General features: G+C 33.6%; 2 protein-coding genes across 4 annotated transcripts; one reads left to right on the top strand and one right to left on the bottom strand.

Moving 5' to 3' along the window:
- Positions 1-6,353: 6,353 nt before the first annotated feature.
- Positions 6,354-8,718, bottom strand: LOC100246403 (protein PAL OF QUIRKY). Its single transcript, XM_002281028.5, has 2 exons — positions 7,890-8,718; positions 6,354-7,470 (listed from the first exon to the last, which is right to left on the bottom strand). The coding sequence occupies exons 1-2, from the start codon at positions 8,591-8,593 to the stop codon at positions 6,615-6,617; spliced, it is 1,560 nt and encodes a 519-aa protein (XP_002281064.1). The 5' UTR covers positions 8,594-8,718; the 3' UTR covers positions 6,354-6,614.
- Positions 8,719-9,631: 913 nt separating this feature from the next.
- Positions 9,632-20,042, top strand: LOC100241275 (putative lipid phosphate phosphatase 3, chloroplastic). Of its 3 annotated transcripts, none has more exons than XM_010662090.3 (9): positions 9,632-9,798; positions 12,175-12,264; positions 12,922-13,143; positions 13,242-13,329; positions 13,446-13,555; positions 13,664-13,754; positions 13,937-14,125; positions 14,219-14,278; positions 19,573-20,042. In XM_010662090.3, the coding sequence occupies exons 3-9, from the start codon at positions 12,928-12,930 to the stop codon at positions 19,758-19,760; spliced, it is 942 nt and encodes a 313-aa protein (XP_010660392.1). In that variant the 5' UTR covers positions 9,632-9,798; positions 12,175-12,264; positions 12,922-12,927; the 3' UTR covers positions 19,761-20,042. The 3 variants fall into 3 exon arrangements, with proteins under 3 accessions (XP_010660392.1, XP_010660390.1, XP_010660391.1); XM_010662088.3 differs by lacking the exon at positions 9,632-9,798 and adding an exon at positions 9,845-10,163; XM_010662089.3 differs by lacking the exon at positions 9,632-9,798 and adding an exon at positions 10,176-11,615.
- The last annotated feature ends 2,845 nt before the right edge of the window (positions 20,043-22,887 follow it).

The raw sequence follows: 22,887 nt of genomic DNA, 5'->3' as shown, positions 1-22,887 counted from the left end.
TGGCTTAGTGATCCATATGCTATATTGAGGCATACCCCCTATTATCATTTTGATTGGATTGGTGGCTTTTTAGTGTGACTCATTGATATGGATAGTCATTATATTAGGGCATATTTCCTTCATGATGCTTTCACTCTTTGTGACTTCCCGATCTGTTTGTTGGGGTATACTCCACATCCTCCTGTTTGGCTTTGTGACTTTTGATATGATTCATTGACTTGGATGGCCATCATACTAGGGCATAATTTCTTTCAAATTGTTCTTGCTCGATAACTCGATGATTTATATGTTATGCTAAGGCATGCCTTTGATTACCATTTTGATTGATGACAATTCATAGTATGGTATATTGATGTCAATGGTAATTACACCAAGGCATACCCCTTTCAAGGTGTTTTTGCACCTAAGCCCATTGAAGCATCAATTTCATTAGAGGTTGTTGGTAGGCACATAATTTTCATGTGAGTCATTGTTGTGGGTCATTGATATGTGATGTTCATGTGTATCAACAAAGATGTGTTGATGTCTACATACTAGGGCATATCCCTTGGATAGAGGATTCTTTATCCCTTTGACTAATTCATTTCTTGTTCATGCCATGTTAGCGCATTTGAGCCTTAGGAGACTTGTGTGCCCATCAATTGCTTTATATCCATGATTACTCAATTATTTCTTACACCCTGACAATTGACTTTGTTATCATGATCTATGTCGCTAGCTCTTATTTTTTCTCTTATTGCTTAGGCTTTTCATTTGCTTCATAGTGATAGTTCTTGTTGGTCAATTCAGTTATTATTTGGGGTTTAGCATGGATGTTTTATGTTATTTAGCTTTGTCAGTTTACTATTTTACATCTCTTTTGTTTCGTACTACACCTTAACTATTCAACTTATTTGTGTTTCTTTAGAGTCGCACCCTAATTGTTTAACATTTCCTTTATGTTTTCTTCAAGTTGCGCCCTGACTGTTCGACTTTTGCTTTATGTTTCCTCCATGTTGCATCCTGGCTGTCCGACTATTTATGTTTCCTAGAGTTGTGCCTTGACTATCTGACCATTTGGGTTTCCTAGAGTCGTACCTTGACCGTTCGACCCGTTTGTCTCCTAGAGTCGTGCCTTGATTGTCTAACCTTCTCGTGTTTCTTTAAAGCAACACCTTGACTATCTAACATTTCTTTTATGTTTTCTTCAAGTTGCACCTTGACTAATTGACTTTTCCTTTATGTTTCTTTTGTATCATGCCTTGATTGTTTGACTATTTATGTTTCTTAGAGTCACACCTTGACTGTCTGACTATTTAGGTTTCCTAGAGTCGCATCATGACTGTTCGGCCTATTTATGTTTCCGAGAGTCACACCTTGGTTGCCCAACTCCCCTTGTTTCTTTAAAGTCTCACCCTAACTGTCCAACTTTTTCTTTATATTTTCTTCAAGTCGCTCCTTAAATGTTTGACTTTTCCTTTATTTATTTATTTATTTTTTTTGTGTTGCACCTTGACTATCCAATATTTCCTTTATGTTTCCTAAAGTTGTGCCTTGATTGTCCAACTTTTCTTAATTATATGTCCAAGAGCCACGCCCTGACTATCCGATCTTTCTTATTTAGATTTCCTAAAGTCGCACCTTAACTGTTCAACCTCTTTTATGTTTTTCTAAAGTTACGTCATAACTGTTTGACTTCCTTTTTATGTTTTTGTTAGTGTCACGCTTTGACTGTCCGACCTTTTTAGTTTCCTATTAGTGTCACACTCTAATTGTCCAGTCTTTTTAGTTTCTTTAGTATCGTGTTCTTACTGTTCGACATTTTTATGTTTCGTTTTAGTGTCGCACCCTGACTGTTAGACTTTTTTATATTTCCTTTAGTGTCATGCCCTAACTTCTAGCCTTTTTTTGCTTTTACCTTATTAGCCCTAAGTCAACCTCCTTAATCATCAATTTCTTTCCTTTTCTTTTCTTTCCTACTTTTGTTTACTTGCACATTCTCCTTTTTGACAGCATGGTTCTTGGTGTTTCATGTAGACATTGTAATTGTCATAATTAATTGAACCTTTCTTTGAGTTTTACATAAACATTACATGTTTCCCTACTAGCAGATCATTAAGCACCTTTCGTGATCTTAAAGAACTGGTGTTATAATAAGACAAATTTGGTGATCTCTGTTGTTCTTCGGTAGATCCCACTTTGTTTCACTTGTGTATGCGCTCACTTCACTTCTAGATCCTATCGAAAAGATGCATATTTGTTAACCCCAAACTTTTGCCTTAATTTTCTCCACTCATACCCACTTTCCATCCCCATTCACAACCACTCATTCCCCCATTTTCTTTTCCTTTTATTTATTTTTCCTTCTCTATCACTTATCCCATATACCCATGCCTTTCACCACCGACGAAGACACCACCATCGGTAGCCGACATTGCCCTCCTTCCGACCAACCATTTCTCCCACTCTATATCTCCATTTCCATTTCATTCTCATTCTCATTCTCATTCTCATTCTCTCTCTATCTATCTCTTTCTCACCATTTTTCTATCTCCATTTTCACCAAACCCATTATATTCATCACTAACCTAGATTTGTCGTCCACAATTCCTCATTACGCAACACCATTATCCACCTTTTTCATCCTCTACTATCAACCATAAAGGTCCTCATCTTCCATCCATTGTTGCACTACCACCATTCATGACTACCTATTTGTTCTTCCTCCGGGTTTTCCAAAATAGGTAAAACTCTTATGTTAATCTTCAATACTATGTTAAGCATTATTAAGTTTTGTTTTTGAGCCTGAATTTGTTTATACATTTCATTTGAGCTTTGCTTGTTGGATTTTTGAGTTAGGCTATTTTGGTTTGGATTTAGGCTTAAGCCTTTGTTTTCTTATTAGGCTTAGGCATGCATTTGGGTTTCTCCTCTTTGATCTTACCCTGGATTTTGTTTTACATGATTTGATTGACTGAGGTGGCAAGATTGACAGGAGGGCGACTTGATGGGAAGGAAAAGATGACTCTACAAGGTTTTCCTGATTTTTATTATTATTATTTTTTTTATCTTTTTGCTATTTATTTTGGGGGGGAAAAAGGAGACGCTCCTTTATTGGTTTTTTTTTTCTTCTTCATGTTGGTATTAAGATAATGAGGGAGTCTGCTCTGTGGAATTTTTGGGCTTTGTTTTGGAAAGTTGGGACTCAACTTGTACATAGGTACATTTCCCTTGTTATTTTGATTTTTAGTTTCATTTTTTTCATTCTATAAATCATTTTCAAAAGATAAACAAATTCTTTTTTGTAAATACAAGTCAAAGTTAAGCAAAATTCTCTTAAACAAATTATTTTTTGTAAATGCAAGTCCTTTTAATAAAATTAAACAAAATTCTCTTTAACAAATTCATTTTTTTAAAAAAATAGGTCCCTTTTAATAAAGTTAAGCAAAATTCTCGTCTTAGATAATGTTATGATTTTTTTTTAAATTAAAGTAAAATTCTCATTTTTAAATCAAAGTTATAAAAATTCCTTTCTTAAAATAAATAAATAATAAAAATCAAATTGGAATATTTTTGTGAATACAATTATGATTTTTTTTTTCTTTTCTTCTTTTCTTATTTGACATATTTCGTTGAAATCTTTTCAAATGATTTTTTCGTTTCTTTTTAATAAATTCAAGAATTTTAATACTTTTGTAAATAATTATGAGAGCCTTGTTTCCTAGAAAAATAATAAAAATCAATTTGCTTGTAAATAAAATTGAATTGCAACATATTTTGTAGATAAATTTATAAATAAATAAAAAACTTTTTTTTTTTCTAATTAATTTGTAAAAATCATTTTTCTTAAGTAAAAATTAAATTGAAGTATTTTTATAAATAGAGTTGTAAAAATTAATTCCTTTTTTCTATGAAAAGTAAATAAAAATCATTTTTATTGTCAAATTGAAATTCCTTGATAAATTCTTTCAATAATAATAAGTGCAAATGACTTTTTTGAAGATAAAAATTGAATACAAATAAAATTAAATCAAATCACTTATCGGATGTAAATTAAAACTTTTTTTGCAAATAAATAAGTTAAAATTATTCATTTAAAATTGTTTTTAATAAACTCTTTGGAATTTCTTGAAAAAGTAATTTTAAAAAATATTTTTTACTCGGATTAATAAAATTGACAAAGGAATTCTCAATAAAATTTTGTCTTGTCATGATGTTTAGTACCACTTTTTAAGACATTAAATTGTATAAGACAATGAAGAGGTGAAAAACAAAAAGTAGCATCAAATGAATATGCTAACACCAAAATTTGTTTTTCAACATTGAAGTAATTTTGAAATTATTCCGTGTGGGTTTCGATATAATGAATGTGAATCATAATATCATGTAAAAAAAGTCAAACAAAATCTTAATAAGTTTGACATTCAATTTTTATATTAATAATTTTTAAAAATTTCTATCTTACTCTAGAAAATAATCCAAAGATATGGGAATAAAATTGATTTTTCACGATACTAAGACAAACGTTATGATAAACATTAATTCTAAAATTATATGATAGATTGCGTGTAAAATAATAGGCTTATCAAAGAAATAGTTCAAAAGACACATCATTTTTCTATAATTGTTTCTTTCTATTAGGATTGATGACATGTCCTCATCAATTTGCCCAAGTGTAGTCATGAACTATTATTTAAATGGCTGATTTGTCAATCTTTTTCCATTCTCAATCAAATTTCTATACTTGCCATCATAATATATTGTAGTCGAGAATGAATATGGCACGATTGAATTCTAAGACAATGATAGATTGGAGCCTTTATTGATTTACCATTACGCCATACATGTGATTAGGGGTCTTGATATACAAGCTTTTTAAGTAAAAAAACATAATTTTCCCCCATAAACTATGGATCTTTCTAGAATGTTTTCAAAAATATTTTTTGAGAACCGTTTTTTAAAACTATAATATTTTTTTTAGAACAAAAGCTTATTTGAGTATTTAATATGTTGTCATTTGTTTTTTTATGTATATTCAAATATTCTTTCAAAATAACTTTTATTTATTATGTTTTATTTTTAATCATTCAATTCAATTACCTTTTTATAAAATAACTTTTTAAAAAAACAACTAAAAACAAATAATATATATAAATTTTCAAAAAAAAAAACATTAATTTCTATTTTTAAGAATAAAAAATTATTTTTTGAAACATTTCCTAAACATGCTCTATATTATCTTTATTTCAAAATTGAAAGATTAGCTTTTCAAACATAAATGATAAACCGTTCTCATAAAATTAGCATATAAGAACTCTTATTAAACTTAAAAAAATAGTTTGGATTTAAACAATTAATTGAATTAGAACATAAAAATTGGAAGAAAAAAAATACCAAAGAAATTAATTCAAAACATCACATAATTCTCATTCTCTAGAAAATATTTTATCCACAATGTAAGCAAAACATGGAGACCTTACTGATACTTTGAAGCCATTGCAGGAATTCCAATAATAACATGTAAACAAGTCATTGCTTAGAGGTTTATATAAGATGTGAAGATGAGTTATTCAAGCTTTTCCTTGTAGAATTTAAGCTCCTTTGGCTTGACAAAACTCTAAGGTCACATTTGGAATGCTAGAATAAAGAATGGAAGTAAGAAATCAATTCTATTTTTTTTTTCATTAATGCATTTGGATTGTTTTTTAGAATAAGAATTGGAAGCAAAAACTCCCCTCTCACTAGGATTTTGATTGCTCTCTTCAACATGGTATCATGATCACCTCAACCCTAATCATATTTTCATATTTTCATTCTTATTCCCATGTACCAATCAGACCCCAGGATCATAGAGAACAATCAATAGCACACAAATGCCACAAACTCAAAAGGAAGACACAATTACAATCAAAGAAATGACATGCCAGCTGGAATGACCGTTTACCCCAGCCAGACAGAAAAAAGCAATGGCTGTCATAAACATAATGAGGTGAGTGAAAGGAAAAAATCAAGAAGAAAAAGGAAAAGGAAGATGACATCCTTATCATTACTGAGAGTGCGGTGCCAGTGTTGAGTGAATGAATGGTGATCCTAAGTCATTATTACTCAAATGGATGATCCCCATCATGAGAAGTCCAAAGCTCCTGCAGCCGCAATTTATATTAGACAACTGTGTCCTTGAAGAATAAGATAAGCTATACCATTTCTAAAACACTTGAAGATCTGCAATATTTGATAAGCACAAGTTGATGTTGATATATTGTCAATATGTAGATACAAGCTCTAGCAATCTCACTTTCCCATGTCACAAGAACAGTTCTGCTTTTGACAAAATTCAACAAGCATAAGAATCCAAACCCATTTACAAGAAGGACTCGAGATAGAAAACAAATTCATTATATATTAAATCGATATTTGAGACATTCGCTAAACAAACACCCCAACATGTGTATATAAAAATTTTCCATATAAATCTATAATCTCAGACACTACATATAACCTGATGAATATCATGACATAGAGAAAGTAAGAAAGAAGACTGACAATAACCATACCAAGATGAGAAACCAAAACAGAAAGTTCAAAGATAAAATTACCAAAAGATTTCTGTCAAAATTGTATTCTTGAAAACTAGCTCATTTTGGCTGTGGAGTTCTGATTTGCTGCTTAATGTTGTCTGCCTGAGACTGTGCCAAGGCCTCTGATAACAGTGCTTTTGTAGCATTGGTCATGGTTTGGTATTGAGAAGGCAATATGGGTGCTGGAGGCTGACTTTTATATATCTGGCTCTGTGCAGGATCATCCTCAAATGCACTGTAATTGGCAGCTTCCATGGACGCAATAGGAATAGACTGTGTTGGGTGATGGATCTGAGGAATACTCACAAATTGCTGCTGATTTTCATTAGATGGCACATGAACTAGTGGGGTAACCCCAGGGGCTGTTCCAGTAACCTTTGTGGCTAAATCAGGCAGGGGTGGAGCTGCAGTGACCTCTTTGTAAACTACTTGGGATGGAATCATGGTTGCATTCAGATGCATTGGGGGCTGACTAGAAGCAACAGTAGCAGAGTCAATAAGACTACCTTGCATGGAGAAGTTGTAAGGTTGTGGTGGCCTAACAGGGAGCAAGTAAACAGGGTATGGCCGATTGGATTGATAGTAGGTTGGCTGCTGCTGTTGCAGCTGTGGTTGATATATTGGGTAGTAGGAAGAAACTGGCACTGGGCCAGTGGGGTAATGGGTTATGTACTGAGCACCAGCAGGGACAAATTGCAATTGTTGTTGCTGCTGATCCAACTGTAAAGATGATGGAAAACCAGAAACCTCAACTGCCTTATGAATTTGGATCCGAGCGAATGCATCAGAGACATTACTCTCTGAGCCAACAGGCTTAGAAGAATCCCAGTTGTCCACCAAAGGAATATTAACAACTGGGTCTTCATGACCACCAGTCTGTGGGTGAGAAATGACACTCGCAACAACAGTTTCACTGTAAAATTAAACCATCAAAGAGAGTTTTTAATTGCTCTTGACAAGAAAAATGCCTCAAAATTTTTTGGATTTTCCAAGGCTCCGCTTGGTTGTCAAGAAGATTTTGGAAAAGAAGAATAGAGGAGCTCTGGCCAGCGTTTTGAAAGTAGTTTTCCTGCTTTAGAGAAAACATCTGCCTCAATATTTGCTTTTCCAAAAGCTAACCAAACAGCCCCTGAATTCTTCATGTTTTATGAACCCCATTATGAAATTATCAAGAAAATTGAGCCCTACTTCATTCATTGAAATCTTCCATGGCTTTGGAAACATAGATATCATAAAACCCTAATTTGGTCTCTTATGTTCGTTGTTTTCCCAGGAGCCAAACATAAAAAATCAGAATTAGCAATTAAAAAAGATATAGAACTCAGATTATACCTTTCAATTGATTCGGACAAGGGCAAATGAACCTTCTTGTCCTGCAAATTAACACCACTATCCTCAACATGAGCCCTCATTGCAGCCAAATTAGATACAGAAACCGAAGAAGAAGTCGACCCAAACGACGAATTGGTCTCCAATACGACCGATTCGGGCACCGAAAATGAATCCAAACCCCCGCTACTAATACCAACCAAGTTCTCAGCCGGAAACGGATCCGAATGACCAAACCCCGAATCAGATGAATTCCCCTTCTGCATAACCTTGGCGCTGCTATTGAGCGCGTCCAAGAACCACGACTCAGACTTCGGGTCGTGAAGGACCGACCCGGGAGAGTCGGGCTTGGAGGGGAAGAGGAACAATCGGATGCGGGAGGGCGTAGGTGAGGCGGGGAGATTGTCGTACTCTTCGAACATATTAAGGAGGTCGTCGTCGGTTGTGAGCGAAATAAGGGAGTCAAGGTCGTGGTGCGGGAGCTGGTATTTGAGAGTGAACTGGTACGGAATCTGGAGGGTCTGGGAGAGCTGGGTGGTGAGGGCAGAGAGGCTGGCGGCGGCTCGGCGGTCCACGGCCACGATGCGGGTGTCACCACCGGCGTAGCAGAGTGACTTGGCGTGGCGTCTGGGGAGTATGTGGCCATTATAGCTGCACATCAGACGGAGCTTGGCGCCGGAATTGGGAGGCGGAGGTGGCGACTCCATAGATGGTGGATCTTGCGGGAGGGTTTGGGAGAAGCGAGGAAGAAGAGGGAGGTCGGCTCGGGGGAGCGTCGCTTGAAGGGAGATTTTGGGATTTGGTTTGCTTGATTACAACGTTAATAAATCTTTTTTCATAGCAATCTGAGGATGCATATGTGGATGTAACCTGTCACCTGTCGGCAGTCCACGTCGTTTTAAATTTTAGTGAAAGTTGAAACCAGATCACCCGCTCACGTGACGTGGGGCCCCCACTCCGGACTATAGAGTTAATAATTAGCTTTTATTCTTAAAGGATAAAGGGTTGATTTTGACGTGCCATTTAGCGTTTAGTATTAGTATTTGGGAATGGGAATATCAGGTTCGTTGGTGTCTCACAGTCTCACTCTCCTTCAATATTACTTTTGATTTAAAAGGGTATAAAATTTGAATTATTTAAAAAAAAATTATTTTATAATTCTTTTTACACGAGTGTTTGAAAATCCACTTTTATCCAACATTTTTAATCATATATCCAAAATGACATTTGTTTTTTATTTTTAGAAAATTGAGCTCAAAACATTTAAAAAAAAATGAAAATCCTCTATTAATTTTTTCAATTTTTTTAATTAAAGTGATTTTATAGAAAATCAAAAGCAAAAAAAAGACATAAAAGAACTTAGGAGATCATAATATAAAATCAATACTAATATTAAAAATATTGCTATAAATAAAATATTATTTTTTGATATGTATAATATATGTATATCATAAAATAATATTTGATTTTTTTAATTATATTTTTTACCTTTTTTATATTAATGAAAACATAAAATTCAACAAGTTTTTTAGATAAAAAAATTTATTTTCTAAAAATGATTTTCCTTTTACCTAATCAAGCTTAAAAAATAAAAATAAAAATTGTTTTTAGAAGAGAAAAAACAAAAGGGGAAAAATGGGGAAGTAGGCGAGAGAGTGATGGGATTTAACTGTTTACCATCTTAAGCATAAGGAGAGGCGGTGCAGCGGCAGCCAATGCATTTAAACCAAACGTGTTGGCGTTGTATCCCAACAGCACAAGGGCAACGCTCAGCCCAACTCATTCCTCACTGTCGCCTCCTTCTCTCATTCTCTCTCTTTTGTCTCTGCCCACTTGGGTTTGGGGCCCTGGTCAACCCCTTTTTCTCCTTTTGGCAACATCACTGCTCCACCCCTAAGCCTGTTGCTTTCAGGTAATCAAGGGCATCAACTCATTTCCCTGTTTTTTTTTGTTTTTTGTTTTTTTGGGTTTTTTCACTTTTTCTTATTCTTTTTCCCTCCAAAAATCACCATCCCTTTTCACCCCATTTCTCTTGTGGATAAGATTCCTTGTGTTGTCCACATAAGATCACTATTTTTTTTTTTTTTGGTGTGTGTACTGTGTGTTCGGAAACTTCTTATACGGTTTAAGCATTTATTTGGATACATACATGTATATTTGATACCAAGAAATTCTGATATCCTTTTGTGGAGTGTCATTCTTTCGCTGGGTTAATCAATGTATTGGTACAGTATGCAATCTGTTCCCCTTTTAAAGAATCTCAGGAGTAGCTTTCAGGTTAGTGGGCCTTTTGTTCTTTGATTTCTTGCAATTGAACTGGTCTCCCTTGTTTATTTCATTTTTTTTTTTTCTCTTTTGGTTTTAAATTATAGTTTCCTGAACTGGCGTCTCCCTTTTTTATATCATTTTTTTTAATTATAGTTTCCTAAACTGGTCTCTCCCTTGTTTATTTCAATTTTTTCTTTCAAATTATAGTTTCCCGGGAAGACATTTTGTGGGTAGGGTTTAGTTCTTATGTAGTTGCCATGCGTTGTAGCAGAGAGCGATTCTACTTAAGCATGTGGCCTTGTCATTTCTCAAAAAGAAAGAAATGGGTGATTGACTGAAAATCAAATTAATGGATGGTTGATGTTTTTTCAGGCATTCAGTTCGGATTGTGTTTTTGGAGAAGAAATTTGATTTGTTTTTTGACATTTTGATTTTGAGGTGTTTTAATTTATTGAGTTTGATGTTGGGATGATTGGTGATTTTCTATTTGTGCTCTCATGATAATAATCAAGTTTTCTAGTTAGGTCTCCTCTGGGTACAGCTCTTTGTTTTTGCCTATAGCTCAAGGAAGAAGCCATAACTCTTAAAGGGCAATATTGATACTATAACATAAATAGTTTCCTGTATAAGCTAAAGTAAAGCTTCTATGAGAAATTAGCATTTTCCTGGATTTCATATTAAGAAGCTTTTAACTCTTTTGAAGAGAATTAGTTAAGCTTTTGTTCAGTTTAAAAAAGAGTTTTTGGCTTTTCATGAGCCAATCCAAACAAGGAATTAATTCAGTTGTTTTGCCTGTGGGCTAATTTACTAGTACAATGAGGAGTGAGGACTAGTGCATTAAGGGTAAGATATAAAGATTTATTAGGTTAAATGATTTACCCAATTGTTAGAATGATAATTACATATCAAAACAAACTGCAAAGCATTTTGTTTTCTTTGTTCAGGAAGCTGCAGTGATTTATGAATAATTAATATATTACATTTTCTTTTTCCATATTTGTGATAATACGTATTTATCATCCTTTGGCATCGACCATCTCCATTCCCATTATGTATTTTATTTCATCCCAAGTGCTATTTTCATTGAACCTAATCTAACAGCAGTTGTTTCTTTTAGTAAAAGTACAATCTTAAATCATTAAGCTGTGTAGTAATCATGGTTTCAAGGATTCTTTTTATTCAGAGTGTGAGGCCTCCTCAGTTCAACTCAATATTGGTGATATGACTCTATATCAATTACTATCCTTCTAATCCAATAGGTTAATCCATCTTTTTTGTTCCCTTATCATATGCAAAAAGAATTTGCATGAGCAATTATTACTGCATTACAGGAACACCTGATTTAGTAGATTGCTTTTGTTATAGAATGCAGAGACCAGGGTGAACAGGAAGGATCAAATATGTGGTTGTTTCATGTGTGCCAGCCAGCAATGGTTGTCTGATGCATTTTAATTAGAAATGGTGCTTTACCACATTCTATTTTTTCTTTTTTCAGATAAACCACTTTTGTTGGAATCATTTGTTACCTGATATCATGGACTTGGACATGCTTATTATTATTTGGTTGATGGATGCATTGCTCTGTTTTATACTGCTGGAATTTTTTACTGTCTTGACCAAGTAGGCATTGGGAAATGTGTTTGGGAAAATGGGTTTAGTTTAAGATGGTTTTCATTCATTATGTTTCTTCATCTTCTGTTGATCATCTCTTTTCTGTGTTGCAAGTATCTTAGTTGATTTGGATAAGATTTGTATTTTGAAATATCAAATAGTGGTTTACAGTGTCTGTTCCATTTGAAGTGCTTGGCTTGAAGTTTGATGGAGTTCGTTTGCCTTTTGAAGAGTTCATATCTAGTTATTTTAGTGATGTGCATACCCCCAAAAGTAGGAGCCAGATAACCTCATAAGTCCTGATAGTGAAACTTAAACTAATAATATTCTCATTTTGAGGTTAAATTTAGAGATTTTTTTTGAGTTCATTACTTTCTGTGTGAAGATTGATTCTCTGGGGTTTATCTAGGATTTAACAAGACACAGCCTGGAGGTTTCTGGAGTTACTGGTGATTGTTGCTCATCTCTCAACCTTCCATTATTAAAACAGAACAAAGAGGTATTTTTTCCATTTTATTTTATCACACTTCCACTTAGATGATCTTAGCCAATTCTTTTGGCTAATAAATTGTCAATCTGGACTTCTTTAATCATAGAAGAATGATGAGATTTGTTTCTTTATTTATTTTTATTGCTTTGGCTAAGAAGTAAAATTTTCATATAGACTTCTTTAATTGTTTATTTCTTTAATAGCTTAAAAATGAAGATTTTATATATTCACATTCCCTTTATTTCAATTATTAGTTGGAATGATCAAGGACATGTAGGAGTTTTTTCAATTTAGTTATCAACATTGAGGCTTGACATCTTTGTTGACAATTGGGAATGTCCATCTGTCTTCCCATGTCATTTTCTATGACACTGCAGTAGACATGAGTTCATAATTGTCTTGGATTAGGTTGTCATCCTGGAGAAATCATCTCCTTACAGGATTATTTCAGGATAACCAGTGAACAATATCAGCAATCCTCCTTCTTGTTCTGGCATTAAATTTCTCACATTGCTTATTTGGAAGCTGCAGTCTCATTATTCTCTATTCACCTTGCAAACCAATTCTGGGCATGTTCTTTTGGAGGAGCTGACAATCCAATGATTGCAGTCACATATTGACGTTTAAGACATATCTGATTACGGCATTGTATATTTGTTTTAACAGAGCAGAATGAGGCAGGTCCAGCTTGCGTCACATACTGTAAGGTCCCATGGATACACAGTTGCAAGGACACACATGCATGACTGGCTGATACTGATTCTTCTTCTAGTCATGGTGATTGTTCTGAATGCCATCCACCCATTTTATCGCTTTGTTGGAAAGGATATGATGGTCGATCTTAAATATCCTTTTAAGAATAACACCGTGCCAATTTGGGCTGTTCCGGTAGGTTTCTTGTTATCAAGTCTAAATACTATCCTAGTTGTGTATATCTCTCATATGAGGATTCTGATTGATGAGGGTTTTTTCATTTGTGTTATCAGTTGTATTCAGTTCTGTTGCCTATAACCATTTTTCTCATCATCTATTTTCGTAGGAGAGATGTCTATGATCTTCATCATGCCATCCTAGGTGATAAGATCTTTGGCTCCTCATGGTTTATCTGTAATAATTCCTCTTGTATGCAATAGGAATTGATGTGTTATTTGAAAGATTGAACTGATGGTTTGATTTATTTGCTAGAGCAGGCCTGTTATTCTCTGTTCTGGTAACAGTGGTTATTACTGATGCAATAAAAAATGCAGTTGGTCGACCTCGACCAGACTTCTTTTGGCGTTGTTTTCCTGATGGGAAGGATGTATGCTTCTCACAAATGCAAGTTCTTTCATAGTAGCTTGTTAATGGAACAGTATTTTTTTTGGGACAATTTCACTTGGCATGTTAATTAGGGAACTTAATGTGTCAGGTTTATGATCGGTGGGGAAATGTTATATGTCATGGTGAGAAGGATACCATAAAGGATGGGCATAAGAGTTTCCCAAGTGGGCATACTGCATGTAAGGAGCACTGCTTATCGTTACATCTCTATGATTAATGGACATTTATTTAATGCTGGATAGAAAGGAGTACTTTATTGGAAAAGTTTAAACAGATTTATAATTAAGTTTAACACATATAATGTTTGCTGAGTCATTCAAATTGTGTCTTGGCTTTGAGGAGATTTTGGTTCAATATGCAGGGTCTTTCTCTGGCCTGGGGTTTCTATCATTGTACTTATCTGGAAAAATACGAGCATTTGACAATAGAGGCCATGTTGCAAAACTTTGCATTGTGTTTCTTCCCCTACTTGTTGCAACTCTTGTTGGCATTTCTCGAGTGGATGACTATAGGCACCACTGGCAGGATGTTTTTGCTGGAGGTCTGCTAGGTTTGTGCTATTATTTCTCACCAATTAATCATAATTAGAAGGATATATTCCAATAATTATCTTTACCAATCATTTGAAGTGAATTTTGTGCAGGACTGGTTGTGGCTACATTTTTCTATTTGCATTTTTTCCCACCCCCATATCATGCTGAAGGTTTGTGATTCATTTTTGTTTGCCCTTTTTATTAAGTGTTTAATGCCTTTTTGGTATTTGGGAAAAATAGCTCCTATAACTGGTGCTGGCAAATCCTCCTGCTGTTGTTCTCATGGAACAATAATTGAAATAGTTGGTGATAGAAGTTGTGCATTTCTTCAGAATGATTGGAAGTGGGTTCCTTTATTATTTTTAAGATGTCACTTTTCATAAAATGGGCTGTCATACTTTTATGGGCTGTCATACTTTTATTTTATGCTATGCAATAGATTTATTCAACAGAGCCTAACTGTAATTTTAGTAATCTGTTTTTGATGGAAAGGAATGGTTTGCTTGCAACATTCTTTCAATGGGGTCTCTTCTTTAGGGCCTATATCGAACCCTATCATGCTTGTCCTACATTGTATTTTTATTAGAAATGTGCTTGCAGTTTGTATTTGATGGATTAAGGATTAAACAAAAGTATTGTAAACCTTGAGGCTAAATATGGAGATTAAAAATCTAGAAATTTTAAACAAGAACTGCTGAGTTAGCTATTTATCTGCATTGCAGTTCTTATCTAATTCTTAAAACCCTTTTCTTTTTTCACTAAGGAATCTACTGATAAGAAACTAATTACTAGAACTTTCTATGCCACTATTCATGAAGTTTAACTAGAGAAAGTGAGTTTTCATTCAAAATTGTTGATTGAAACCCAAAAGCTCTCTTAATTTTGTCCTACAAAAGGTTAAAAAATGTCCAGTCCTGAGATAATGAACTCTGAAATTTTTAGCAGTTTGTGTGAGATCTAACTACAACATGCATGTTTAGTTGGAACTTGGAAGTTAGGATTATATATAGGTTTGGTTTTTGGAGGGGGATTGGTGTTCAAATTTGGTGAGTTTAATTCTTTGGGACACACACCTGGTGAAGAAAATGGATGAACATATTGATGAGCGGGTTGGTTCTGTTGGTAAATGAGGAAATGCAAGAAGAGTTGGTGACCATCTTAGGATGCCCAGTAGTGAGATTTTAATTCTGGGGCTTCTTTTTTGGGTTTGGGTGGGCCGCTTGTAGAGGAGATTGGCAGGTGAGAAAAGGACATTTTAACTGGAGGGGTTAGTCTTACTTTAGAGGTGTCATTGTGCAAGGCCAAATCAACTTCTTTGAACTTGTCTTGGTTAATCAGAAATGATGATTGAACTTGGCTTGAGTTTGACTCAAGAATTAGCCTCACCTTGATAGGTTCTACAATTCACTAGGCTTTGCTTGAATTTTTGGCATCAGTCTAGGATAGATACTGAATTACTGAATAGCATTAGTTTTTCCAAATAAAAAGTGATTTTCAATGTCCCATGTCATGTTGCTATCGGTAAAGCCTCACTTAATATCCTTTTAGGAAAAGTTTTGTACTTCAATTGTTTTGAGGGGGAGGAAAAAAGACAAATATAATATAAAAGTAGGTCTTTTAAAAGAAAAAAAATACTAAAAATTGACCTGTAAGATCATAAAAGGATTAATTAAAATGCCTATTTTACATAACAAATATCTATATGAGCCTTTTTCACGTTTAGACAAGGGCTAACTGGACTCTGCTTGTTTAATTCACAATTAAGGATAGTAGTTGAGCTCAACTTGATTATGCTAACAAACTCCAATGAGCAGTCATATAGTTGAATTTTGGCTATGCTTGATTGTCCTGTTCATTTTGTTGTGTTCCTCTGTTCAGAGCACCCTATCAAGCCTGCTCGCATACTATCTCTTTGCGCTGCTCCACTTTCATTGGCACAGAGGTTGGAGAAAATTCTAGGGAATTTTTGTTTTTGAGGAATTTAAATCACACTTGGAGGATGAAAAGGCTATTTATGATGGAAAGGAAATGGGTGGCTTGGGGTTTGGCATTCGGTGGCTATGAACAAGTTCATGATAAGGTAAATGGCATTCATGTTCTTAGCTGGAGATAAGGTTGGAATACAGTGGCCCTTTGCTTAGGGCATGTTATGTGGAATGTTTTCCAGAGTTGCGTTTGGACTTTGGAAAAGAAAAAGTGGGGTAACATGTGTTGGAGGGGTTGGGAGGTCCTCATGTGAATCCTTTGTAATGGTAGAAGGAAATCTTAGTCCATGGCAGAAGGTAATCTTAGTCCATGTTTCATTGGAATAGAGAGGTTTTGATTCGAGGAGAATATGTTATTCAGAAGAGGGGTCAAAGCGGAGTGTTCATAGTTAGTGTTCCTTTTTAAAAAAGGAATTAAATTCTCCAGAAGCTTTTGAGTGAGGCTGTGGCTAGGATCTCCAAATAAAATTAATAAATAAGAAATAAGTAAATAAGCATGGATGTGGGTAGCCCTTTGAGGTGAACTTCTTTGTGTTGGATAGAGGTGAGGAATAAGATTCTTGATATTGATAACTAATAGAGGTTATGTGTGAAGAGATGGAGAAAAATGTTGTCTATTTTCTCCCTGAAACAGTTGATGATCTCCTAAGAGGTTAGGGTGGTAAGAAATCTAATTATTTGCAACTAAAGCTAGGAATGTAGCCCTTTTTTTGTATTCTTGGGTATATTTGAATAAAAAGGAAATTAGGCACACATGTGGGCTGGAGAGACAGATTGGCAGTTACATATAATATATAAGTAGATGGGAGAACAGACAGCAAGAAATAATTGAACCCAAGACTTCTAGTTAATCATGGCTCTGATACCATGTTAAACTATCAATTTTCCTAAAAGTATAAACTCTTTGGATATGAGCCCATGATGTATATCAGGCTATCAATATTAAATGAAATAATTCTTATATGCTTGTATGCTTGGTTGGTTGCTTCAGGGCATTTTCAAGTCCATGTGAAAAATCTGCGTCCAGTTTGAAGGTCTTGTATTGGTTCAAGAGCACCGTTTGTATGAGGTTCTCTTTGTATTGTTTCAGTGTACACGGGGTCTGTTTCCCACCTTATTTTACAACAAGTTGCCTGCATTATGAAAGATTATAAAACTTATGAAGATTCAATTGGTGGCCTTATCTACTTGTGCATGTATGTATATGTCTGTGTCTGTCTATACACATGTAGAAAATACAAACTTTAATCTTTCTTACTCCAAAAGGCTCACATTTTTTCTTGTGCCTGCATACTGATATTAACCATCTTGAACTTCAGGCTTTCAAGAAATGAAGCACTATTGTGTGTAAAAATAGTTTATAGTGTAAGAAAGAACTAAAGGAATTTCCTTTTCTAATTTTATTTTTTCGTTAAATAGGAAATGGGTATAAAAAATCAAAATTATTCTTTTTTGGATGTTTTAAAACCAAGAAGATATTCTTGTTGGAACATGGACATACGAAGATTAGCAACATATGGTAAAAGACTATGAATACAAGCCAAGCTGGAAGCAGCTTTCCCCAGCCAGAGTACCATCAAACTTAAGAAGATTCTTATGATTCTAGGTAGATAAGGATTTCACACCCTAGCTTACATGATGCCTTTACATATTTAAAGTGGGTCTTTGGTTGGATCCCTCCCTGGAAGGAGAGTACTTGTTAAGTCTAAGATTTGGTTGAAAACTTTGCTTTTACTTTCTTCTCTTTTCCCTTTCTAGAGCTAGGATAAGGCCATCAACTATATTTGGCTCTCTTAGGTAGCCAAAATGCAGAAGAGATGAATGAAGTTTCCTTCCTTGTATTAAAACTGGGCCTTCCACCCTCTTTGTTAGGTCCTGTCTTGTAAAGAGAATTGTTATGTGTTACTCCTTGCTTTGATGAGTCCAAACTGCAAATGATAGGCTAGGTCTCCCTACCCACCAACCGGTCCCTGCCAATTTTTATCATAATGGAACGCCTCTCCTACCATATTGACCTTGTAGAAATTGTATATTGACTCATTGAGGTACGTTGAGATCTGGCTGTAAATAGTTCCACATCCTCTTAATTAATCTAGGAAGCCGAATCCTTGGAATTAGGTGTGTAATGTGTTGGTTCTTTCTTTTGTTTAGGTTCTGGTTGTTCTAGTGATTCTTTGATAAACATAGTTGTTTTCCTTTTTCTTTTTTTTTCCTCTTTTTTTAAATCCTAATTGCTTAACAATGGTAGCTCTCCAATTAGTAAAAAATGAGCATCTGGAATACTAAGATACCCAGCCTAAACTGCATGGCTACCTAGACAATGTGTTAATATATATTTCTGACTTGGAGTAAGTCTGACATTAGTCTTAAGATATCTGAGAGTTTGGAGTCATGCTTGCATCATAAGAAGCTTGGTACCTTCTTATCTATATTTTCCTCCAAAATTGTGTCATATTGCTTTCTTACCTATTTCTGGAATACAGTTTCCCAGGAAATTTGCTAGCCATTCATGCTTAATTTGTTTTGTCTTTACATATAACTGATGCCTATGATATTCCAATATCACAACTATAAACCATTGCTTGAATGATTTCTTTTTGAGAATAATAAAGATCCGATTGTTGTAATTAGTTTGACTGTTGAATTCAAGTGCAGTACTTCAAAAATTGATTGTTTCAGTAGATTCACTTTTGATGCAAATTGTATGTAAGAGAAATGTTAAATATGCCCATCTTTTTTTAAAAAAAAAATTTTGAAAGGGCAAAAATTGCCATCATCTTTTTCATCCCAATCCCCGCCTGCCCAAAACCCTAACCCTTTTCACCTTTTTCTTTTCTTTTCTTTCTTTCCTTTTGTTTCTTCCTTCTTTTTCTTGTATGTAAATATGGGGGTTTATAGTAAAAGTACATGAATAAGCTTCTGCCTCATGATTAAACAAATCCTCTGAAGTGAGTGGTTGGAGTTTTATTTATTTGCTGCTGTTGCTGTGAACCATTACATGAACATGGTTGAATTTCCAAAACATCTCTTTTCTTTGTTCCATTTCCAGTTTCAAATTTGATGTTTCCATGAATGAAACTGTATTTGACATGGGAACTGAACTTACAGTGAAAATACCCATGTGAGAACTGATCATGAAAACATATTAGGAGCTTCTTGTGAACCAAGAATGTGTATATATTCCTCAGATAGATATTGGCAGCAGGCATGTTCAACAGATGTCCCATATCAATTACTAATTTACTAGCTTGTGTTAGACATGGGCATTCAATACATTCTTGAGAGTCCATGTGATGTAGGTTGTAAGGGTGTGTTTCTACTACCGAGGTGCCTGGATCTGTTTTCAATGTATCATATAAGGGTAATTGATCTCAGCGTAGGTTACCAAAATCAGAGTAGCAGATTGCCATATGTGGATTTAAATTGAAGTTCTCCTTTGAAGTCATTTATATATGAGTTGTGCACATTGTTGCCTGCAGGTTGGGGACCTTATGCTTATTTCCGGACCTTGGAGGAGTCGCGTGCACAAACACAAGCAGCTAATGCTGTGAATGTGCAGGATGTGGAGGCTCAGGTTGAGAACCAACAGGATGAAAGAAACAGAAATACATTTACTGGGTTATCTTTGGCACATGATTCTAGTTCGAGACAAGAAGAAAATGGGTAGGAGGTCATCTTGTTTATTTATCTATTTGAAGCTCTACAGTGTACTGCAACTACGTGAGGCATATATATATATATGTCCATGCATACGCTAATTTTGTCTGGCTGCACCTTCTCAAAGCTGAGGTTCCATACTTCAGTTACTTTGTAGTTTAGATGTACAGAGATATGATGCATCCTTGAAAAAGACTAGTTGAGAACTGGGATGCCTTTTCCTAAGCAGCGTTGCGAATGTATATTGTGATCAAACTACTAATAAAGGCTGATAAATTCTTCCCCTTCAAAACCTGATCAATAATTTGGGCAGTACTGTCTTTGGCTCTCTTTGGTTCTGTTGTTTGCTATGAAGATCATTTCCTAGATGCAAATTCATTTAAGTTGGGTGGGAATAAGAAGTGTTGTTCCTCCATGCCACCTAAACCCCAAACTTTTATTTTCTTTCCTGCACTTCCCATTTCAGGCCTGTTTGGCCGTCCTTTTCTTATCCTTCTGCTTTACTGCTTTCTCTGCCCCGTCCATCCTCCTGTCTTGTTCTCCCGCCTGTCTTCTTGCTACCACCCTCCCTAATAAACTTAATCTGACTCGTAAATAAGACTTTTAGAGTGAAGAGAGATAAATAAGAACAATTTTTTTTTCTTTCTCTCACACTTGATATATTTTTATATATAGATTTTACTTAAAAGATGTTTGGTAAATCAATTTAATGACTTAATTTAATTTAACAACTTAATTTAAGTCATCAAGTAAATTAAATATATTTGATAAAAAAATTTAATATCACAACTTATAGTAAAAAATAATTATAAATATTAAGTTAAAATAATTAACTTAAGTTTAATCTTAAATCTCTTTTACCTCATTTATCTATATTTAGTAGGAATATATTTTACAATCATGATTTTGCATTGACAATTCATCTTTTATAATAAATATTTTTATAGTTATTTTATGTTTCAATAAGACTTTAAATATGCATGTTTAACAAATAAATTTAGTATTTAAAATTAGTAAAAATTAGTGTGAGTAAATATGTTAATTTGATGATTTAGAATAAATTATTAGTTAATTTTATCAAACAACTTTAATACTTAAAATAAAAAATAAATAATAAGTTTTAAGTCAATAATTTATTAAAGATTGTTTGGTAAATCAATTTAATAACTCAATATGACTTAATAAATTAATTTAAGTCATTAAGTAGATTAAATATCTTTAGTAAATAAGTTAATATTACAATTTTAAAATTATTTTTAACTTTACGTATAATCAAAATGGTTAACTTATTTTTAATTTCAAATTTTTTTTTACCTCACTTGCCCACACTAGTGAAAATATAGGATGTTAAATACACTTTATCCCCTCAACCTATACTTTACCCCCCTTGACATTTGGTGCGTTTTACACTTTGTCCTATCACATTCAAAACCTGACATTTTGTCCTCTAAACATATTAAATATCAACATATTTCCTCAATTACCAACCTTTTATAAAATTATAAAAGAGATTAATCTTTTTCATATTTTGGTTCAAATACTGGTGTGGAATTGAGTAAAACCGACTTTGAATTAACAACTTTGAAGTGAAATTTCCCTACTACCTTCAAAATATGGTAGCTATTAGTTTTGATTCTTTATCTTAGAGAGGTGTTCACATGACTATTTGTGATTTTAGTATGTAGTTGTGAAGTATGACGATTTCGAGCTTGGGTAATAGATGTTTTGCTTTATATTTCAATTATTTTTCTTTGCATTTTAACTTTGTTTCTTTATTTAACAAACTATTTATTAACTTTTTAATAAGTTTAAGGGGCAAAGACTTGTATTTTAACAAATTTGAAAAGTGAAGTACTGAGTTTTAGATGTAAAATGGCAAAATGTAAAACAAGCTAAAGGTTGAGGGGATAAAATGTATTTAACCCGAAAACATATTTTAGAATTATGATTCCACATCTATAACTCATTTTTTATAATAAGCATTTTATGGTTATCTCATGTATCTATTGGTTTGCATTAAATTTTTAAATATAAATTCACAATTTCCATCATAATACATTGATATTTAAAAAAGAAAAAAGAAAAAAAAGAAAAACTAATGTTTTTTTTATTAAATAAGTAAAAAAAAAAAATACATTTTTGTTTAATTAAAATTTTAAACCATTAAAATTGTTTTTATTTTAATAAATAATTTTTTTAAAAAGTACATTATTTGTATTTTTTATTTTTTATTTGCATATTATTTAATAACCGTTGTCAAAGTCATAACAAAGACAATAAAAAACTTAATAAGCTAATACTTCCTACTATCTACGGTGGTACTTTTAGTTATTAGCATTGTTACTTTTAGGTAAAAACAATATTTCTATCTTTAATGTCATGTTTGATGTAGAGATTGAAGTGGTGATGAGTTATAAATAGGCTAGTACATCCTTCTATCTACAATGATACTTTTGGTTACTAGTATTGTTACTTTTAGGTAAAAACTATATTACTATCTCCAATAACATGTTTGAGTAGAGGTTAAAATGGTGATGAGTGATATAATAGTTGTATACATGGGTCCAATTAAGTGTACTATGTGTCAGCTTGTCTTGTATAGGTGGCAATCCACCTTCAGCTAGTCAGAGGATACTTTTGGAAACATGCACAAGTTACTATTCCAATGCATGAAATAAAAGTTATTTTCCCCAAAATGTACTCCCCTTGAAAGTGACATTTTTAGGTTCTAAATTTATCCATCATTTATGAATAGGACATGTTTACCTAATTCCCCCCCTTTTTTTTTTTTTTTGTGAAGCTTATAGCCTAGACCATTTTTATCAAAGATATATTTTAAATTTTCTAATATCATGTTAAAAATCTTTCCCCATTTGAAAATTTTGAAAGAGATGAAGTTAATCATTCATTTTCTTAACTAAAATTTCATTCTTTTTCTAGGTCAAGCTTGCCTTTTTCAACCATGTCAAAATTTTCTTTCAAATCATTTTAAAGAGAAGAAATCTTCTTTTTAAGGATTGCATTTTTCAAACCAAGTTTCTTAAGATTAACATAAAGTTCTTCAAAAGCTTCTTTTAATTCTTCATAGTTTGAGTTAGGATTTACTTCATCATTTTCTTTAATTGCCATGAAGCACA

The sequence above is a fragment of the Vitis vinifera genome, chromosome 14, assembly GCF_030704535.1.
Source record: "Vitis vinifera cultivar Pinot Noir 40024 chromosome 14, ASM3070453v1".
NCBI lineage: Eukaryota > Viridiplantae > Streptophyta > Magnoliopsida > Vitales > Vitaceae > Vitis > Vitis vinifera.
The sequence above is the reverse complement of the archived record's forward strand: the minus strand, read 5'-3'. Positions and strand labels throughout refer to the sequence as shown.

Excerpts from the sequence above, each read along its gene's own strand:
- LOC100246403 (XM_002281028.5), bottom strand. The coding sequence starts at position 8,593 with ATGGAGTCGCCACCTCCGCCTCCCAATTCCGGCGCCAAGCTCCGTCTG. Across the intron at positions 7,471-7,889 it reads TTGTCCGAATCAATTGAAAG|TGAAACTGTTGTTGCGAGTG; the intron begins GTATAATCTGAG and ends TTAATTTTACAG.
- LOC100241275 (XM_010662088.3), top strand. The coding sequence starts at position 10,104 with ATGTATTGGTACAGTATGCAATCTGTTCCCCTTTTAAAGAATCTCAGG. Across the intron at positions 13,330-13,445 it reads TCTTCATCATGCCATCCTAG|GCCTGTTATTCTCTGTTCTG; the intron begins GTGATAAGATCT and ends TTGCTAGAGCAG. Across the intron at positions 13,556-13,663 it reads GTTTTCCTGATGGGAAGGAT|GTTTATGATCGGTGGGGAAA; the intron begins GTATGCTTCTCA and ends TTAATGTGTCAG.